The sequence below is a fragment of the Arachis hypogaea genome, chromosome 17, assembly GCF_003086295.3.
Source record: "Arachis hypogaea cultivar Tifrunner chromosome 17, arahy.Tifrunner.gnm2.J5K5, whole genome shotgun sequence".
In the NCBI taxonomy this organism is placed as follows: domain Eukaryota; kingdom Viridiplantae; phylum Streptophyta; class Magnoliopsida; order Fabales; family Fabaceae; genus Arachis; species Arachis hypogaea.
This window is the reverse complement of record NC_092052.1, coordinates 79,094,776-79,114,332: the sequence shown is the minus strand read 5'-3', so window position 1 is coordinate 79,114,332 and position 19,557 is coordinate 79,094,776. Positions and strand designations below refer to the sequence as shown.

The 19,557-nt window shown below is 37.0% G+C and overlaps 1 protein-coding gene and 1 non-coding gene across 3 annotated transcripts; both read left to right on the top strand.

Annotated features, from left to right (window-relative positions):
* The first annotated feature begins 999 nt into the window (after positions 1-999).
* On the top strand, positions 1,000-1,108 carry LOC112767968 (small nucleolar RNA R71). Its single transcript, XR_003185408.1, has one exon. It is a non-coding gene; the product is annotated as a small nucleolar RNA R71 (small nucleolar RNA).
* Positions 1,109-14,081: 12,973 nt separating this feature from the next.
* On the top strand, positions 14,082-19,283 carry LOC112765551 (uncharacterized). 2 transcript variants are annotated; one of them, XM_025811448.3, is made up of 9 exons: positions 14,082-14,513; positions 15,518-15,667; positions 15,994-16,208; positions 16,361-16,431; positions 16,509-16,671; positions 16,904-17,075; positions 17,812-17,970; positions 18,086-18,174; positions 19,054-19,283. In XM_025811448.3, the coding sequence occupies exons 1-9, from the start codon at positions 14,207-14,209 to the stop codon at positions 19,147-19,149; spliced, it is 1,422 nt and encodes a 473-aa protein (XP_025667233.1). In that variant the 5' UTR covers positions 14,082-14,206; the 3' UTR covers positions 19,150-19,283. The 2 variants fall into 2 exon arrangements, with proteins under 2 accessions (XP_025667233.1, XP_025667234.1); XM_025811449.3 differs by having other exon boundaries at positions 14,110-14,513; positions 15,523-15,667.
* Positions 19,284-19,557: the final 274 nt, after the last annotated feature.

Below are 19,557 nucleotides of genomic sequence, written 5' to 3'. Positions count from 1 at the left end.
TGATTGCACCAAGGTACTTGGTAACTTGCTCCTTAGTAACATCCTCATTCTCTTCAGAAGAGGAATACTCATCAGAGCTCATGAATGGCATAAGGAGGTTTAATGGAATCTCTATGGTCTCTAGTTGAGTCTCAGATTCCTTTGGTTCCTCAGAGGAAAACTCCTTATTGATCACTGGACGCCCCAGGAGGTCTTCCTCACTGGGATTCACGTCCTCTCCCTCCCTTACAGGTTCGGCCATGGTGATCAATTCAATGGCCTTGCACTCTCCTTTTGGATTTTCTTCTGTATTGCTTGGGAGAGTACTAGGAGGGATTTCAGTGATCCTTTTACTCAACTGGCCCACTTGTGCTTCCAAATTTCTAATAGAGGACCTTGTTTCATTCATGAAACTCACAGTGGCCTTAGATAGATTAGAGACTAAGTTTGCTAAATTAGAGGTATTTTGTTCAGAGTTCTCTGTCTGTTGCTGAATGGATGATGGAAAAGGTTTACTATTGTTAAACCTATTTCTTCCACCATTATTAAAGCCTTGTTGAGGCTTTTGATCCTTCCATGAGAGATTTGGATGATTTCTCCATGAGGGGTTATAGGTGTTTCCATATGGTTCACCCATGTAATTCACCTCTGCTATTGCAGGGTTCTCAGGATCATAAGCTTCTTCTTCAGAAACTGCCTCTTGAGTACTGTTGGATGCAGCTTGCATTCCATTCAGACTCTGAGAAATCATATTGACTTGCTGAGTCAATATTTTATTCTGAGCCAATATGGCATTCAGAGTATCAATTTCAAGAACTCTCTTCTTCTGAGGCGTCCCATTACTCACAGGATTCCTCTCAGAAGTGTACATAAACTGGTTATTAGCAACCATGTCAATGAGTTCTTGAGATTCTGCAGGCATTTTCTTTAGGTGAATGGATCCACCTGCAGAAGTATCCAATAACATCTTAGCTAGTTCAGACAGACCATCATAGAATATATTCAGGATGGTCCATTCTGAAGGCATGTCAGAAGGACACTTTTTGGTCAGTTTCTTGTATCTCTCCCAAGCTTCATAGAGGGATTCACTTTCTTTCTGTCTGAAGGTTTGAACATCCACTCTAAGCTTACTCAGCTTTTGAGGAGGAAAGAACTTGGCTAAGAAAGCCTTGACAAGCTTATCCCAAGAGTTCAGGCTATCCTTAGGTTGAGAGTCCAACCATATTCTAGCTCTGTCTCTCACAGCAAAAGGGAAAAGCATGAGCTTGTAGACTTCAGGATCTACTCCATTAGTCTTAACAGTATCACAGATCTGCAAGAATTCAGTTAAGAACTGAAAAGGATCTTCAGATAGAAGTCCATGAAACTTGCAGTTTTGCTGCATCAGAGAAACTAATTGAGGTTTCAGCTCAAAATTGTTTGCTCCAATGGCAGGAATTGAGATGCTTCTTCCATGTAAATTGGAATTAGGTGCAGTGAAGTCACCAAGCATTCTCCTTGCATTATTATTATTTTCGGCTGCCATCTCCTCTTCCTGTTCGAAAATTTCTGAAAGGTGCTTGCTGAATTGTTGTAATATAGCTTCTCTTAGTTTCCTCTTCAGGGTCCTTTCAGGTTCTGGATCTGCTTCAACAAGAATATTCTTGTCCTTGCTCCTGCTCATATGAAAAAGGAGGGAACAGAAAAATAATAATAGGGATCCTTTTTGCCCAGGTATAGAGGTTCCCTTAGGTGAGTGGAAGAAGAAAAGAATGTAATGTAAAGAAAGAAACACAAGGGTGAGGAGAGCAGAGATGTGAGATGAAGAGAAGTGTTAGTAGATGAATAAATAAATAGAAGGAGATGAAAGAGAAAGAGAATTTTTGAAAATTATTTTTGAAAAATGGTTAGTGATTTTCGAAATTAGTTTTTGAAAAAGGTTAGTAATTTTTGAAAATTAGGAATAAAATTAAAATCAAAAAATAAAAATAATTAGTTAATTAAAAAGAATTTTTGAAAAAAAATGAGATATTTTCGAAAATTAGAGAGAGAGGGTTAGTTAGGTAGTTTTGAAAAAGATAAGAAACAAACAAAAAGTTAGTTAGTTAGTTGAAACAAATTTGAAAATCAATTTTGAAAAGATAAGAAGATAAGAAGTTAGAAAAGATATTTTAAAATCAAATTTTTGAAAAAGATAAGATGAAAAGATATTTTTAAAAAAGATTTGATTTTTTTAAAATCACAATTAATGACTTGATTCACAAGAAATTACAAGATATGAATCTAGAACTTAAAGTTTGAATCTTTCTTAACAAATAAGTAACAAACTTGAAATTTTTGAATCAAAACATTAATTGATGATGTTATTTTCGAAAATTATGTGGTAAAGATAAGAAAAAGATTTTTGAATAATATTTTAAAAATTTTCGAAAATAAATAAGAAAAGTGAAAAAGATATGATTTTTGAAAAAGATTTTGAAAAAGATAAAATTTGAAAATTTGATTTGACTCATAGAAAACAACTAAATTTTAAAAATTTTTGAAAAAGTCAACTCAAATTTTTGAATTTTATGAGAGGAAAAAGGGAAAGATATTTTTTTTATTTTTTTGAATTTTTTTATGATGAGAGAGAAAAACATGAAAATGATGCAATGCATGAAAATTTTTAGATCAAAACAATGAATGCATGCAAGAATGCTATGAATGTCAAGATGAACACCAAGAACACTTTGAAGATCATGATGAACATTAAGAACATATTTTTGAAAAATTTTTGATGCAAAGAAAACATGCAAGACACCAAACTTAGAAATCTTTCATGTTCAGACACTATGAATGCAAAAATGCACATGAAAAACAAGCAAAGATGCAAAACAAGAAAACATCAAGATCAAACAAGAAGACTTACCAAGAACAACTTGAAGATCATGAAGAACACTATGAATGCATGAATTTTTCAAAAATTTTATGCAAGAATTTAAAAAAAATGCAATTGACACTAAACTTGAAATTGACTCAAGACTCAAACAAGAAACACAAAATATTTTTTTTTATTTTTTTATGATTTTATGATTTTTTTTTTGGATTTTTCGAAAATTAATGTGAAAAAGAAAAATAAGGATTCCAAAAATTTTTAATATGAATTCTAGGAATCGTGTACTCTTAGTCTAAAGCTCCAATCTGAGGGTTAGGCATGGCTTACTAGCCAGCCAAGCTTTAGAAGATATTGATACTTTCCATGTATAGAGCAACTAAGTGTGTGAAGATCAACAAGCTCTTGTGATGATAAGTTGAAACCCCAGTCCAAAAGATTAGACATGGCTTACAGCCAGCCAGGATTCGACAAATCATCATGAAACACTAGAATTCATTCTTAAAAATTCTGAAGAAAAATATATTTTTGAAAACATTTATTTTAAAATTTTTTTTTTCGAAAACAAAGGAGAAATTTTTGAAATTTTTTTTTTGAAAATATTTTTGAAAATAAAACAAAAAGAAAATTACCTAATCTGAGCAACAAGATGAACCGTCAGTTGTCCAAACTCGAACAATCCCCGGCAACGGCGCCAAAAACTTGGTGCACGAAATTATAATCTCAGGCAACGGCGCCAAAAACTCTGTACGCACGTCTTAATAAATCGTTTTTCAGTCACAACTTCGATACAACTAACCAGCAAGTGCACTGGGTCGTCCAAGTAATAAACCTTACGTGAGTAAGGGTCGATCCCACGGAGATTGTTGGTATGAAGCAAGCTATGGTCATCTTGTAAATCTCAGTCAGGCGGATAATAATTGATTATGGATTTTTCGAAAATAAATAATAAGTAGATAGAAAATAAAGATAAAAATACTTATGTATATCATTGGTGAGAATTTCAGATAAACGTATAGAGATGCTTTTGTCCCTCTGAACTTCTGCTTTCCTGCTGTCTTCATCCAATCAGTCTTACTCCTTTCTATGGCTGGCTTTATGTAAGGACATCACCATTGTCAATGGCTACTTTTCATCCTCTCTGAAAAATGGTTCGATGCGCTGTCACTGCATGGCTAATCATCTGGAGGCATCACCGTGGTCAATGGCTGCATCCTATCCTCTTGTGAAAATGGTCCAAATGCTCTGTCACAGCACGGCTAATCATCTGAGGTTCTCGATCATACTGGAATAGGATTCACCCTCCTTTTGCGTCTGTCACTACGCCCAGCACTCGCGAGTTTGAAGTTCGTCACAGTCATTCAATCCCAGAGTCCTACTCGGAATACCACAGACAAGGTTTAGACTTTCTAGACTCTCATGAATGCTGCCATCAATCTAGCTTATACCACAAAGATTCTGATTAAGAGATCCAAGAGATACTCATTCAATCTAAGGTAGAACGGAAGTGGTTGTCAGGCACGCGTTCATAGGGAATGATGATGATTGTCACGTTCATCACATTCATGTTGAAGTGCGAATGAATATCTTAGAAGTGGAATAAGTTGAATTGAATAGAAAAACAGTAGTACTTTGCAATAATTCATGAGGAACAGCAGAGCTCCACACCTTAATATATGGAGTGTAGAAACTCTACCGTTTGAAAATACATAAGTGAAAGGTTCAGGCATGGCCGAATGTCCAGCCCCCATGATCTAAGAACCAGATGTCCCCAAGATGATCCAAAGATGTCTAATACAATAGTAAAAAGTCCTATTTATACTAAACTAGTTACTAGGATTTACAAAAGTAAGTAATTGATGCATAAATCCACTTCTGGGGCCCACTTGGTGTGTGCTTGGGCTGAGCTTGAATGTTACACGTGTAGAGGCTCTTTTTGGAGTTGAACGCCAGGTTGCAACGTGTTTCTGGCGTTCAACTCTGGTTCGTAACGTGTTTCTGGCGTTTAACTCCAGACTACAGCGTAGAACTGGCGTTCAACGCCCTTTTACGTCATCTAAACTCGGCCAAAGTATGGACTATTATATATTGCTGGAAAGCCCTGGATGTCTACTTTCCAACGCAATTGGAAGCGCACCATTTTGAGTTCTGTAGCTCCAGAAAATCCACTTTGAGTGCAGGGAGGTCAGAATCCAATAGCATCAGCAGTCCTTCTTCAACCTCTGAATCTGATTTTTGCTCAAGTCCCTCAATTTCAGCCAGAAAATACCTGAAATCATAGAAAAATACACAAACTCATAGTAAAGTCCAGAAATGTGAATTTAACATAAAAACTAATAAAAACATCCCTAAAAGTAACTAGATCCTACTAAAAACATACTAAAAACAATGCCAAAAAGCGTATATTATCCGCTCATCAAGCACACTTGGGAATTGGAGTCTAAGATGTGAAAGAATTATCCCAAACTTTTCTAAGGTAATTCAAATTTTGAGGGAAAATTTTCTTATTTGGTGAGGAGAATGTAAGAACCGCAACTAATCAACCGGTTAATTAAGTGATTCATTGCCCAAATTAGGTTCCAAAAAGTTGAAAGAGAATTTGAGGATTTAAAGGGGATTTTCGGACTTAGTAGGTCTTTCTGAGTCAGAAAATGTGCTTTCTGCGAAAAACTGTGAAAAACTGCGAACCGGTAGTTGACCGGTTGAACCAGTTCAAGTCTGCCCGGTACCACAAGAGAAAAAGTGAAAACCGGCAAAAACCTTAGAAAAATGTTAGAAATAGAAAACCGGACGTTAATTTTAAAGGTTTGGCCCGAAGTTGAGCTAAACGGGCTAAAAAACGCTAACGGGTTGGACCGGGCCGAAGTTGGGCCCAAGCCCAACATATAAAAGGCTCAATTAATGAACCAACCAGCATCACAACACACTAACAATCACACACAATCAGAAATTGAGAGGAGGAGAAGAGAAGTGATTGAGTACTATTCATCTCAATCTTCCAAAGCTCATATCTTGAGCTAGAGAGCTCCGATCGCCGCACCATTTGCGGCTACGCATTCCTCGTAGAGAGCTCCACAAAATCCATATAAGAAGCTCGTAAGGAAAGCTCGAATTCCTCTCAGATTATCTCCTTAAAATTTTGGGTATATAGGGTTTTTGATTAAATGAGTTTTTGTGGTTCTTGGTGTTTAGGTTTGCTCTAATCCGTGCTTAGCCTTGGATTCTTGCTAGTAAATCTGTTAGAGAAGGTAAGAGCCACTGAACCCTTGTGAAATTATGTTTAGTTGGAACCCTAGGTTGATTTGAGGTGATTTATATGTATATAGTTTGATTATTGTGGCTTTGGGAGCTCTTGGAACTTATTTGTGCTTATTGGAGTGGAATTGAAAGCTTGAATTATGGCTGGAAGCTTGTTTGTGCTAAGTTAAAATTTGGGTGCATAAAGAAAATCGGCCAAGGTATGATTTCGGTTTCCTCTATGTTGTATATAATATTCATGGACACTTAGGCTAGTGACCTATATGATAGGTTTGAAATTAAATGGTTGTTGAGTAGGTAAATGATGATATATGGTGATTTATGATGAATTAATGATTTTTGGGTTTGAGTATGATGAATGAGGAGAATATGATAATGATAATTGATTGTGTAAATTGAAAAGTCATAATGATGATATAAGTGATGTTGAATTGGATGACTTGGCATTATGGTTGTAAAATTGTAGTATGATGATATTGATGTTGAAAATGATGAGGTATGATGAGAGATTGGTATAAATTGTGGTTGTGACCCAAGAGCGTAGTTTTTGGTGAAAAATGGATCTTGGAGTAACTTTAAGTGGTTTGGTATGATTTGAAAGGTGTATGGTAAGAAATTGTGTAAATTGGGAAGTTTGGTAAAATTGAGTTTTTGGTGAACTTTGCTCGATCATAGATTTTGCCTCGGTTTTCGAAATTGATTGAAATTTGTTTATAATTAAAGATCTTTGAAAACTCTTTAAATCGATATAAAATTTATGAAAATTGGAAGAAGAAGAAGAAGAAGAAGAATAATGAAGAAGAGGCGGCGGCGGGCGGTGGTGCGGCAGGTATGGCGGAAGAAGAAGAAGAAGAACAAGAAGAGGCGGCGACGGGCGGTAGTGCGGCGGGTATGGCGGAAGAAGAAGAAGAAGAAGAGGCGGCGGCGGCGAGCGGACAGTGGCGGTGTGGCGGTGAACTCGTCCCCCTTCTCTCCTCCCTCCTCCCTCCCCCCTTGTCGCGCCCCAACCCCCCTTCTTTCTCTCCCCACTCCCGCTTCTGTACCATTTCTTTCCTCTTTTTTATTTATTTTATATTTAGTTTATATTTATTTTATTTTATTTTATAATTTTTTAATGAGGGGTAATTTGGTAATAAAAAAATAAAATTGGTGAAAGGGATGGTTTTAAAACAAACTGAAACTTTGGGGACCATTTTGTAGCAAAAAAAAGTTAAGGACAAAAATCGAACTTAACCCATCCTTTAAAGTTGGTATTAAAAATCTGAAATTCTGCAAAGTTGCAGAATTTCATTATTACTGATATGTGTGGGCGCACACCCTCGTGCGGACGCACACCTTGCAAATATTTTGACCTGTGCAGGCACGCACAGGTAGGGGAGTACGTTCTGTTCGCAGTGCTAGTACAGCTTGTGCATGCACATATCTAAGAAAAAAATTTAACCTGTGCGGACGCACACGTCGGGAAGGTCAGTCTGTTGGGAGCGCTGGCACAGGTTGTGTGAGTGCACAGATCCTTGTAAAAATTGATAACTGTGCGTATGCACACCCTGTGCGTACGCACGCATTTTAAAACTCTCAGGAGTGTGCGCACACACAGACCCTTGTGCAGCCGCACACGTCCTGTTTCTCAAAATTTTATTTGTTTTCAACTATTCTACCTTCCCAACAAGGTTGTAAGCTTCTAAAACACCATTTTAAGACTTATGGGCTTAATTTTGAGTATTAAAATATGGGATGTAACTTAAGGTTGCTAGAGCACGATTTTATGATAAATTAGAAAACGGAGGCCTAGGTTTCTGGCGTGCTGAGAATGATTTGCCGATTAGTGGAGGATGAGTGATATATGAGATAAGGAATGATGAACTTTTGACATTGGAAACTGAGTTATTAATGGACAGTGGTTGAGATGAGTCGAGGACTCGAATTGAGACGATGGATCTCTGTATATTGAAAATGTTTTATGAAAACCACTGAGATATTGTTTTTACTGAGATTATGAGACGCTATGCGCCTGGCAGGGACGGCGGTTGGATCCCGCCTATCGAGGTAGCGGCGGTGGCGTAAGGGCGGTGGTTCGTCCCGCTTGCGTTGAGATGTGAGGTATGTGGCAAGAGTATCCCGCTCGCATCCCTTCGGACAGTGATCTGGGCACTATATCTCAGGGGTTCGCATATGAGAAATCCGAAGGGCGACGTCTCCATGGAGATGTGTCGGGTTGGCAGTTGAACCGACAATGTGATATCACAGCCAGTAGGGCAGGCATTCATCATATGTATTTTCTATCTGTTGGTATGCTTTGTGTAAGACCTCTAAATTTTTTAAAAGTTATTAATTAATTATTTACGATGCATTATATTTGTTTAAGACTATATTTTGGAGATTTTTATATAAAAATTGAGTAAACTCTTATTTTTGCTTAGAGTTCTTATAATTGAAAAAAAATAGTGAATATTTTATATGCCTTAATTTTAAATATTTGTATTTTTAACTTTATGTTATAAATGAAGGAGAATTAATTTATCTATCTCCAATTTTTATTTAATTAGCATTTAATTGAAACTAATTTACAAATTTGTAATTGAAAGGTATTTTAAAGATGGATATTTTATATTTAATTTGATTTTTAATTATTATCCTATCTTTTATTTATTTTATAATATTACACCACTACACCTAAAATTTTAATAAAATATCTAACCTAACCCTAATTTTATCTAAACCTAATTTTCTACCCTTACCCACACTAACACACACACGTCGCACCCTCTCTCACTCACGGTTACCCACTCAACAACTGAAGAAAGAAAGAAAGAAAGAAAAGAAAGGAAGAAAAAGAAAGAAAAGAGGAAGAGGGAAGTGGGAAGTGGGGCCGCAGAGAGCAAGGAGAGGGGGAAGAAGGGAAGGCGGCGCGGTGGGCGTCACTACCACAGTCACCGCCGCTGCTGACGGAAAAGAGAGAAGATCTGAGAGGGAAAGAAGGAGTGCGGGGTTGAGGGAGCAGAGAAGTCGCGTCGCTGCTGCACCGCACCTCACCGCCATCGTCGCGTTGTCGTCGGACCTTGGAGGGGGACCGCGCCACCGAGTCGTCGACGCCGAACCACCCGCGAGTAACAGAACCGCAAAGAGGAAGAGTGCACGAAGAGAGAGAGGGAGTCGATTCTGCTATCACCGTCGCGTTCAGCCGCCGTTCCCCGTCGCCGCTCGTGTCGCCGGTGCCATCCTCATCTGAACTGTCGCCAGATCCGCCGCTGCTGTAGCTTCTGGCTGCGCCTCTGCGTCGCCAGAGCTCCACGCCACCGCTGCCACCGCCAAAAACCATCTATGAAGCCTGTTTGCTTGGTAAACTCTAAACCTTGCTTTAGCTTCCTTGTCTATTAAGTCAATTTTCACCGTTAGAGTGGTAGCTTGGGTTGTCTATGTCAAGATATACGGTCACCGCGAGTTTCTCTGCCGCCGTCCAAGCTGCCACCAGAAGGATCCACCACAGCCTCCTCTGTTCTTGTTTTCGAATCAGAACTGCCCTTTTCCACTTTTAATCTCAATTCTGCTATTTCTGAATATGTAACTCCTCTATCCTTGCTCTGCTGCCATTTTATTCCTCTATTATGATCTTTTAATTATGACCTTGTATGTCTCTGTTTTAGTTCTGCTAAGGTAAGTCTGAGAAATTAAAATTGGTGCTGCTGCCACCGTTTCGGTCACATTGGAATCACTGCTGCTGCCATAAAACAAAAAGGGAAGGGAGTTACTATGTTTAACCTTTGTGAATTCAGCTAGTTGAGGTAGGGGCGTCTTTCTTAAACTTGTTTTTCTTTCCAGAGTTGTTATAAATTGATATTAATGCGTGAAATACATTTTTGTGATTTCGTAAGTCTTATGAATTGGATTGAGTTGTTTTGGATGAACGAGATTATTAGTTTGATCGATAGGTTGATCGATTGAGAAAGTTGGGTGTTTTGATTAGTTGAATGATATTGTTAAAATAGTTTTCCCTGAATTATCGGAGGAAATATATTATTGGCATTTAGTTTAACTTTAGAAATGGTTTGATTTTAGAAAAGATTTAATATTGAAATTTTGATTTGATGTTGGAATCCGATTTTAAAATAAATTTGGAAAGGATTTGATATTTGAAAACGGTTTGTTTACCGAGAATAATTTACTATTTTGAAGATGGTTCAAACAGGGTTTGAGGAATGGTTTGGTTTGAAACTGTTTGAGAAAAACGAGAGTTCTTAATCATTGACTGGATTCTGGATTTTATAGTTTCCTTGGATTGAGTATGGTTGTTGTGAAAATGGTTATTAGAAATGGTTTGAATGATTAAAAGGCGCTTGGTTTGATTTGGTTGGGACCCGGAAAGGGTGGCAGAGTCTGAGTTTTAAAGGAGATGCTGCCGAAATTTTATAAAATTAGAAGTTTTGTTTGAAGTAATTGTTTAAAAAGATTTAGTTCTTAAACGTTATTTATTTGAGATTGATTTATTTAGAAAAGAAAGAATTATGTTTTGGATTGAGTTGTTGATTAACGGAAAGAAGGATGATGAGGATTGATTTGAAATATGATTTTTGAATGAATTTGGAAATGGGATATGGATTGACGAATGATGATGATATTGAGAATGACTTAAATATTGATGAATGATGAATGAATTATTTATATGGCTTATGAATTTGAAATATCTGAGATACGAGGTTCCCTGGATTAAGTGCCGTGACTTGCCAACACGTGTACCAGGTTGAAAACTCGATACTCTGTTGACCCTACGACGTAAGTGTGTGACCGGGCACTATATAAATTCCCAGGAATGTTACCCCCATTGAGTAATATTGATTATTTGAGAAAAAGCTATGCATAGACTCTTGGGGATGCACGTCGGGGGACAGTCTAAGTACAATTCAGACTTGTCGGGTTGGCTGGATAACCGACAGATGAGCCTCATCAGTCATAGGACAGGCATGCATCATATGCATTTGTATGCTTTGCTTGGGTTTGAACTTGTTTTGGTTTACCTAATTGCTAAACTGTTCGTAACTGCTACTTGAACTATTTGCTGTAACTGCTGCCTACTTGTGCTTTCCTTGTCTGCCTTGCCTGTGTTTGTCCTGGTGTGCTACATTTGAGATTGAACTTTGGTGCTGAATTAATGATTGTGTTGTTTGATTGTGTGGTTGGTTTCTGATTGAGATTTTCTTATAAGAAAGGAAATATTTTGGATTTCTGAAAGATTAAACATTGTTTCTTTGAAAAAGTTTTGAACGATTTCTTATTGGTTTTAAAAGATTCATAAGGCAATGATAATCACTGAGCTTGAAAACAGTTTTCTTATTAAATATCTTCTTATGACAACTTTGAAACTCCGTGGTGAGACCGTGTGGTTAGGTTCTCACCCCCTACAGCTTTACCTTTTCAGGAACTGGATGAAGAAGCATTAAGAAGAGTTATACTGCGTTTGATTTGTATGCTGTAGTATTAATTAGATTATTTTTTTCCCTCGTCTTTGTTATTACAAGTTTGTAAGAGGGATAGGAATTGTATGTTTTATATGTATAGTATATTGAATTATTATGTAAGGAGTCTTGTATATGAATCTATGCCTGTTTGTATTTTTCTTAAGATAAAGTATTTATTTCTGGTTTTCAAAGAAATCAGCGATATAGTGTCGAATCACAGGGTCCTATTTTATTATTTAGTATGTAAAGTAGTCGTAATACTTCTTGCTATCAGAGTAGTGCAGCCGGAAGCGTGACTTTTGATAGTGAGGGTGTTACACTTTGTTTACTTGTGATGGCTTGCCTAATTGAATAACATGCTTACTTGCTATCTGAACTATTTGCCTTATATGCTTCTACTTGTGTTTTACTTGCATTGTATATTACCTGTGTTTTCTACTGGGATTGAGGAGGTTCGGAAGGCGGTGACGATGGGATCGCATGGAGGATAGGTTGGAGAAGGCTGTGGGACAGCGCTGTTTGGTTAGAATAGAAATCCCTTAAGATAGATTACCCGGTTTAATGGTGATAAGGTTTATATTATGCTCATATTGTTTTAGAATGCTTTAAGCTTGAATCTTGTGATGGATATGGAGCTTAGGATTGCCTTTGGCGTCCCGGGGTCTTATATCCTACATCCCATACTGAGAACCTCCGGTTCTCATACCATATCTTTGTTGTGTTTTTCAGATGCAGGTCGCAACCCACCTCGGTGAGTTTCTTGGGATGGTGACAGAAGCGGAGGATCCTGGATTATTTTGTCGTCTTTTTGGTTTATCTGTTTATACATCTCTCTTTTGTATTTTGTTTAGCCTAGAGACTTGTATTATGAGAGAAAAACTTGTATAAGTTGTTTTTAAACTGTCAGTTTTCTATATAATTCTGTATACTTGTGTATGGCTAGCCGGCTTAAACTCCGCGAGTCGAGGCTAGTTTCCTATGATATTATATACTTATTTTGTTGTATCTTATCTGTTTCTTGTGCCTTAAGCTAGTAGCTCGATAGTACGGTTTGCGCTTTTCAAATCCTGTTTTTGAGCTATATCTTTCATCGGGCTTCTAGATTATACTATTCTTTCTATATATGTTATGTATGAGCTTAGAACTGTCGTAACCTCTGATTTACCTTTGCTTTATGACGCGAGGTAAGGCTTAGGCTAATTAGGGTGTTACACTCAACGCATAAGAAGCAGAAGCAATGGCAAGTACTTAATCTGAAGAAATGAAAACGAAAAGGCTCAGCAGAAGAAAAATATACATAACAGGAAAGCGGTTCGCAAGGGGGAAGTACGAAGGCTGGAAGGAGAACGATCGCAGGGAATAGGCCAATGCAAGCAAATCCAGGAAACGCGAGAGGGAGTAGAGAATGCAGTGCAGGGGTAGTTTAGAAGCAGGGAAAAAATGGAAAAGAAAGGGAAGGAAGTAAAAACGAAAGAATAACTGCCCTGGATAAGCGTGAAAGTCAGGGGCAAAATAGATCTTTTCCCCCCTGCTTTCAAATCAGCAATAAATGCGCTTAATGGCAAGCGCGAGGAACGAGGTGACAAACAGCGCTTCCTTGAAGCGACGAAGCCCGCACACGCGTAAGAGGCGCGTTCTGACCATGAGCGACCGACAAAGCGACGACATGCGAAAGACAGAATAGAACGTGCCAACAACGGCGCTCACGGCCATAGCTGGCGCGTTGGGGGTACTGTTACGGCCCAGCCCAGCTGGCATGCGGACTCGGTCCTGCGCACGGGACGACCCGACCCGAGAGGACGTCCCGCATCCGGGCAGAGATCCGGACACCTGCCCCCATGCTACCAACCACATGATAACTGGGAGAGGAAGCTTCCTGGAAGGATACCTCTTCTGTGGGGCCGTCCTACTGACAGGGTATATATGGGGAAGGTCTTACCCCTTCCCCAAGGTACATCACTACCACCTTTACCCTTACCACCACCTGAACCATTTTTGACTTGGGCGTCGGAGTGTCATTGCAGGTGGCTCCCCCCCCCCCCCCCACTTCACAAAGAACTTAGGAGGTCGTCAGTCCGCACGTCTCGCTCCCCAGACCCAGATCCAGACCGATTCCCATCACCTCACCCAAGAAACGTCTTCGACCCTTTCGAAACCTGAGCAACCGAACACAATTGAAAATATTTGTACAAATACTTATAAAGATAATATTTTAAAATTTGCATGTAATGCAAATCAAGTCATTTATAAAGTCAAATTTATAAATTTTACTTAATTACAAAGATAATGTGGATAATTTATAAAATTTTAATATAATATAAAAATTTCTAATATTTTATAACATTAAAAAAAATGTCTTAACAAATTCTTGTGTTTTTTTTTTTTTTAAGTTTTAGAATTTAAGTATACGATCAACGCCTACATATGCGAATTAAGGGGCTACATCAATAATTACCATTAATGATTAAGGACTTAAGGTAGAAGGAATGTAATGTCCAAATCTGATAAATTAAAATATTGAATTTTAAAAATTTCATGGACCAATTTGAATAATTAGTTAATTACTTAAGAAAAAAAAGAAAAGAAAAACCAAAATCCATAACTAGTGCAATGTTAGGTCCGCTGCCCACTGCCCGCGACTTCTGACTTCTGTAGAGTAACGCCGATGGCTACACACTGCTTGTTCTTCCCGACCCCTAACTTTTGCAGGCGCAGCATCACTCACCGTTCCGCATTTTCCTCACGCTCCATCTTCTTTGGCGCTTCACTTAAAGTCCATACCAATAGAAACCAGCTGGGTCGGTTCTCTCGCAGCCCCACTCCCATTTATTGTTCTTCTCAAGAGTTTGATGTTGTGATTGTCGGCGCTGGCATCATTGGTTTGACCATTGCTCGTCAGTTCTTGACCTCTTCCGACCTGTCCGTAGCCATCGTTGACAAAGCTCTCCCTTGTTCTGGTGCCACTGGCGCAGGTTTTTCTTTTCTTTTCTTCTTGTAGATTTCAGCTAAGCCAAAAATATATGTTGAAATTTCACCCTATGTGGTTTGGACATGTTAGGACAGTGGATCACATGGGAGATAACCGTGTGGTTAAGGGTTTTTGAACTCTAAATGAACTGATTAGAACTTTAGATTTTGGGTTTGTTCGGGTGGACTTTTAAGAAAAGATCTTTTTTCGAGTAAAAGTAATTTTATGTTTAGATATCTTATGTAAAAAGGTCTTTTTTATCTATCAATTATGTTTGGATATAACAATATAAAAGTATTTTTTTGTTTATTTATTACATGAAAAACATCTTTTTTTTTTTTTTTTAAGAAAAAAAGATCTTTTAAAAAAAGATGTAAATTACAGCTTTTCAAAAAAGATCTTTTTTTTATTTTACTAGTGCTTTTACTTTTACTACTAGAAATTTTTCAAACACGTTAAAAAATAAAAAAAAAAATGAAAAAAGATCTTTTTTTAACAAAATAATGGCGCCCAAACATGCACTTAAGCATAAATGAGTTGAGTTGAATTAAGATTCATGACATGGAACGATGCTGTTGTTGTTTGGTTCATAAATGAATTGAGTTGAATTATGATACATGACATGGTTTGAAACAGGAAATCATCACTTTATATATCTTTAGAAGTTGTTCTTTGATTATTTTCTTCAATTGCCTTACTCCATTTTCTTGTGTCATTTGAAACATGCGTTTATAGTGTTCACTTAACTGCTTAACGGACTTGCTTTTTGACATTTACATTTGTGACTAATATTTTTTAATTATCATAGTGAAAGAACTTTTCTGAAATTTAACTAATCAATCACTTTTTAGACACTTTTTTATCAAATCGACTAGTGAATGTAATATAGGTTTTGTATTTTTTATATGTATATTTTTGGATAAAAAGTTAGCAAATTTATTTTATGATGTATTTTGGTTAGTTATAGAATCTTTTCCCTCTTTGTTTTGTAATTTGAGCTACTTCTAGGGCAGGGATATCTTTGGATGGCACACAAAACTCCTGGGAGTGATATATGGGATCTAACTTGGAGAAGCCATCAATTGTGGAAGATGCTGGCAGAAAGCCTAAAAGAGCAAGGCCTGAATCCTACGGTGGAGCTGGGTTGGAAGAAAACAGGTGCTATAGTTGTGTATTTACCAATTTTTATTTTGTTCGTTATGCTCTTAACCAAGTGTCTGATTTAGCTTGAAGTTGCTTAAGAGAATTCATAATAACAGATTGAAATACCATGTATGCTCCGACTAATATCAAATCCTTTAGATGCTCACTGGTTGCTATTAAATATCCTGAAGTAGTTAAGGGGTGGCTGGCTTTGAACTCTTTGGTCTCTGTCTAACTGTCATGAGAAGGCTTTGGTGTTTGTAGTCATGAATGTATGATGCTGTGTATTCTGAATGATTAAAACTACAATATTGGCATATGATATGTCTTTTGATCCATAGGAAGCCTTTTAGTTGGTAGAACAAAGGCTCAGTTAGACATGCTGAAAGGGAGAGTGAAACAGCTTAATGAAGCTGGGTTGAAAGCAGAGTACTTGTGTAATAGTGATTTGTCCGAGCTGGAACCTGATCTCTTTGTGGACAAAGACAGTGCTGGTGCATTTCTACCAGATGACTGCCAATTGGATGCTTATCTTACAGTTTCATATATTGAAAAGGTGATATTTTTGTTTCATTTCTTTTTGCATATTTAGTTTCCAACTTGGAATTAATGTTTGATAAGTGCATTTTTACTTTTGGACTCAATCCTTGGCATGGTGCTGCCAGTTGACTTTTGATTCATAATCACGAATTTATCATTGATATGTAGGTTAACAGGAGTTTTGCATCAAAAGGAAGATATGCAGAATTTTATAATGAGCCAGTAAAACGTTTCATCAGGTTGAATTCTCTCTTTCTTGCTGTTGTTTTGAAAATAAGATGGTAGGGAAACAATGATGTCTTTGTTTTGTCCTTAGGTCAAATAGTAATGGAGAGGTTAAAGCTATTGAAACTTTGAGTCATACATTACACAGTAAGAAGGGAATTATTGTTGCAGCTGGTTGTTGGACCGGTTGTTTGATACAGGATTCGTTTAGAAATTGGGGAATGGAATTAGACGTTCCTGTAAGGCCCAGAAAGGTATGTTCTTTTTGTCCATCCTTCATGGCTTTTCCATATAATTTCTTTTACAATTCTAGGGAGGGCTTTAGAAAGAATGATATTGAGTCGTCTGATATCCATAAGTTTGTTGATTAATTGTAAAGTCAACCTTATTAATTTTTCTTAAATGCGCATGATTCTTTTATGCTGATCTTGTAAATAGTCGTTTGAGCGAGACTCGAATTCCTTTTAAACATCCCTTTTTGTGTAGGGTCACCTACTTGTGCTTCAGAACTTTGATTACCTTCAATTGAATCATGGGTTGATGGAGGCAGGTTATGTTGATCATCCAACACTTTCTGATATAGAATCCTCTGAAGATGGACGATCTTTATCTGTTTCAATGACGGCAACCGTGGATGCAGCAGGAAATCTTCTCATTGGTATGCTGCCTTTTTACAACCTACATGAATTTGTCCTTATATTGCCAATCTACACATTGGTTATTACGTATGTTTCTTTCACATACTATTTATAGTGGATAACTTTATCTTTTGAGGGTTTTAGTTAACAATCATGTGTTTGGTAGTAGTCGTTCAATCACTTGTAATTGTGTGATTACTATTAGTATTTTGTTCTCTCTCCGATCTAAAATAATGGTTCACTTTTAAGTGTTGAGATAGCTTAAGAAAATGATTGAAAAAAGTATTGAAATTAGAAAAAGTTAACAGGTATTTTACAAAATTTGCCATTAATTAAATTTACCACTTGTTCTCTCGTTTCTACTATTCTACTGAGATATCTCTCCTTCACTTTTTCCAATCATGAAGTTATTTTGAATATGGGTATAATTGAGAAAAATAATTAATGTTGCATAAGTTTTCGAAAATAGAAAATTATTTTCGAACAACAATATTTTAAAAGTGAACAACTGTATATTATGGTTATTAAATGGTTATGATAAGAATGAGTTTAGAATTCTTGATTGCAGTAAACTTATTTCTTTTTTCTTTTCTTCTCTAAATACTTCTCTTTCTAGTTGTAAATTAGTTTCATAGTATCCTGAAATAGATAACTGTTTGCAATTAATGCCATTGCTTCATCCAATGTTCTAGAATTTTGACGTTGTTTGCCTGTTTTGTGATAACAAACCAAAATCTTATCCGATTCGATACCAAGGGAGTAGCCGTGAATTTGTTGGTTTCAGCACAGAATTGGATGAATCTGTTGTCAGATATATATGGAAGCGGGTTGCAGAATTCTTTCCCAAATTGGAATTGCTTTCCCTTTCTGATCTAAGTGCAAATAGAAAAGTCAGAATAGGATTACGACCCTACAGTGAGTCACTACATTTCTTCGCAATGTTATGCAAATGAACTATTTATATTTTGGTTACATTTCCAGAATATATTTCACTTTCATCAAAATATTTGACTTGCATAACATTCTGCAGTGCCTGATGGGAAGCCAATGATTGGGCCTGTGCCTGGCCTCTCAAATGTTTACCTTGCCGCAGGACACGAAGGGGGAGGGCTTTCGATGGTGAGTTCTCTGTAGCAGTTTTTGCTTTGAGAGTGTTAAGTATCTCAGGGAAGTGGAAAACCACACCTTAAATTTAGCTATTAAGAGGGAAGAACCACTCTCCTTAAATACAACCTCAAGTATCCATACTAACCGATTTGTGATATTGGGCACCCCATAATTACCTAAGTCCCTAACTATAAAACAATACATCACCCCTAGAGAGCCGACGTCCACAGCGGCTTCACTCTATCGACATTGACCCAGCGGCAGCTACTTTCCTACTGGCTAACAGTATTCAGTATTCACCTTAATCAAGCCTATAGGTAACTCTTTTGATGGCCTTGACAACCAGGTTTTGATACCATTGTTAAGTATCTAAGACAAGTGGAAAATTACACCTTAAAAGTTAGCTGTTAAGGGAAAAGAACCACTCTCGTTAAATATAAAATCAAGCATCTTATATTTCCGAATGTGGCACTCCCCCCCAATAATATCTAAAGCCCCTGACGGAGTGACGAGACAGAAAGACAACCTATCTTTGTATCTTGTTTGGAATAAGAAACAATGTCCCGAAGAAAGACTTCTTGTGTTTTCTGCATCTTCAAAATGTAGGGGCACTGGAGACAGGATTTCATTGTGCTTTTTCTGTCGCTGTCCCACGCTACTACTGAACAGGATATAGACAAGTTTATTTTTGTCCCTGTCTCTGATATCTTTGTCCGTAAACTATTTAAACGCTACCTATAAAGATTTCAAATTCTCAAAACAGGATTTAAATAGCTTTGCCTATTTAAGCTAAAGCTACAGTCATCATGCTTTCTGAATTTGCATTATATCTAAGCAAATGCAATTGTTTTGGAGTTATTGACGAGTTTTATATTTATGAGATTATTACAGGCTCTTGGGACTGCTGAAATGGTTGCTGATACGGTGTTGGGCCATCCAACAAAAGTTGATTGTGCACCTTTCGCTGTGCATCGAGTACTTGATTAAAATTATTAGTTACTGTGGTCTAGGATGTATAGCAGTTTAGGCATAAATGTTGCTTTCTGACATGCAATTTCAATAACCCAAAGTTGTCTAATAATGTTACTTCATTTTTTATAATATTACTCTTTTTTTATGCATTTTTATGTTTATATAAATTTGTAAAATAAATAAAATTATAAAAATATGAGTGATATTAATATACCCTTTTATATGTATAAAAGATAATATTACTTTGTTTTAAGCATTGTATGTTTGAGTTTGTAAAAGAAAAAAAATAGAATTTGTTTTATGCATTGTATGTTTATATAAATTTGTATGTTGTCCTATTGCCGCATGTTGCTAGTTCACCACAAGTTGATGTAACCCCATTTTGGTGATCCGATGTTCCATTCTTTATATCTTCTGTAATGT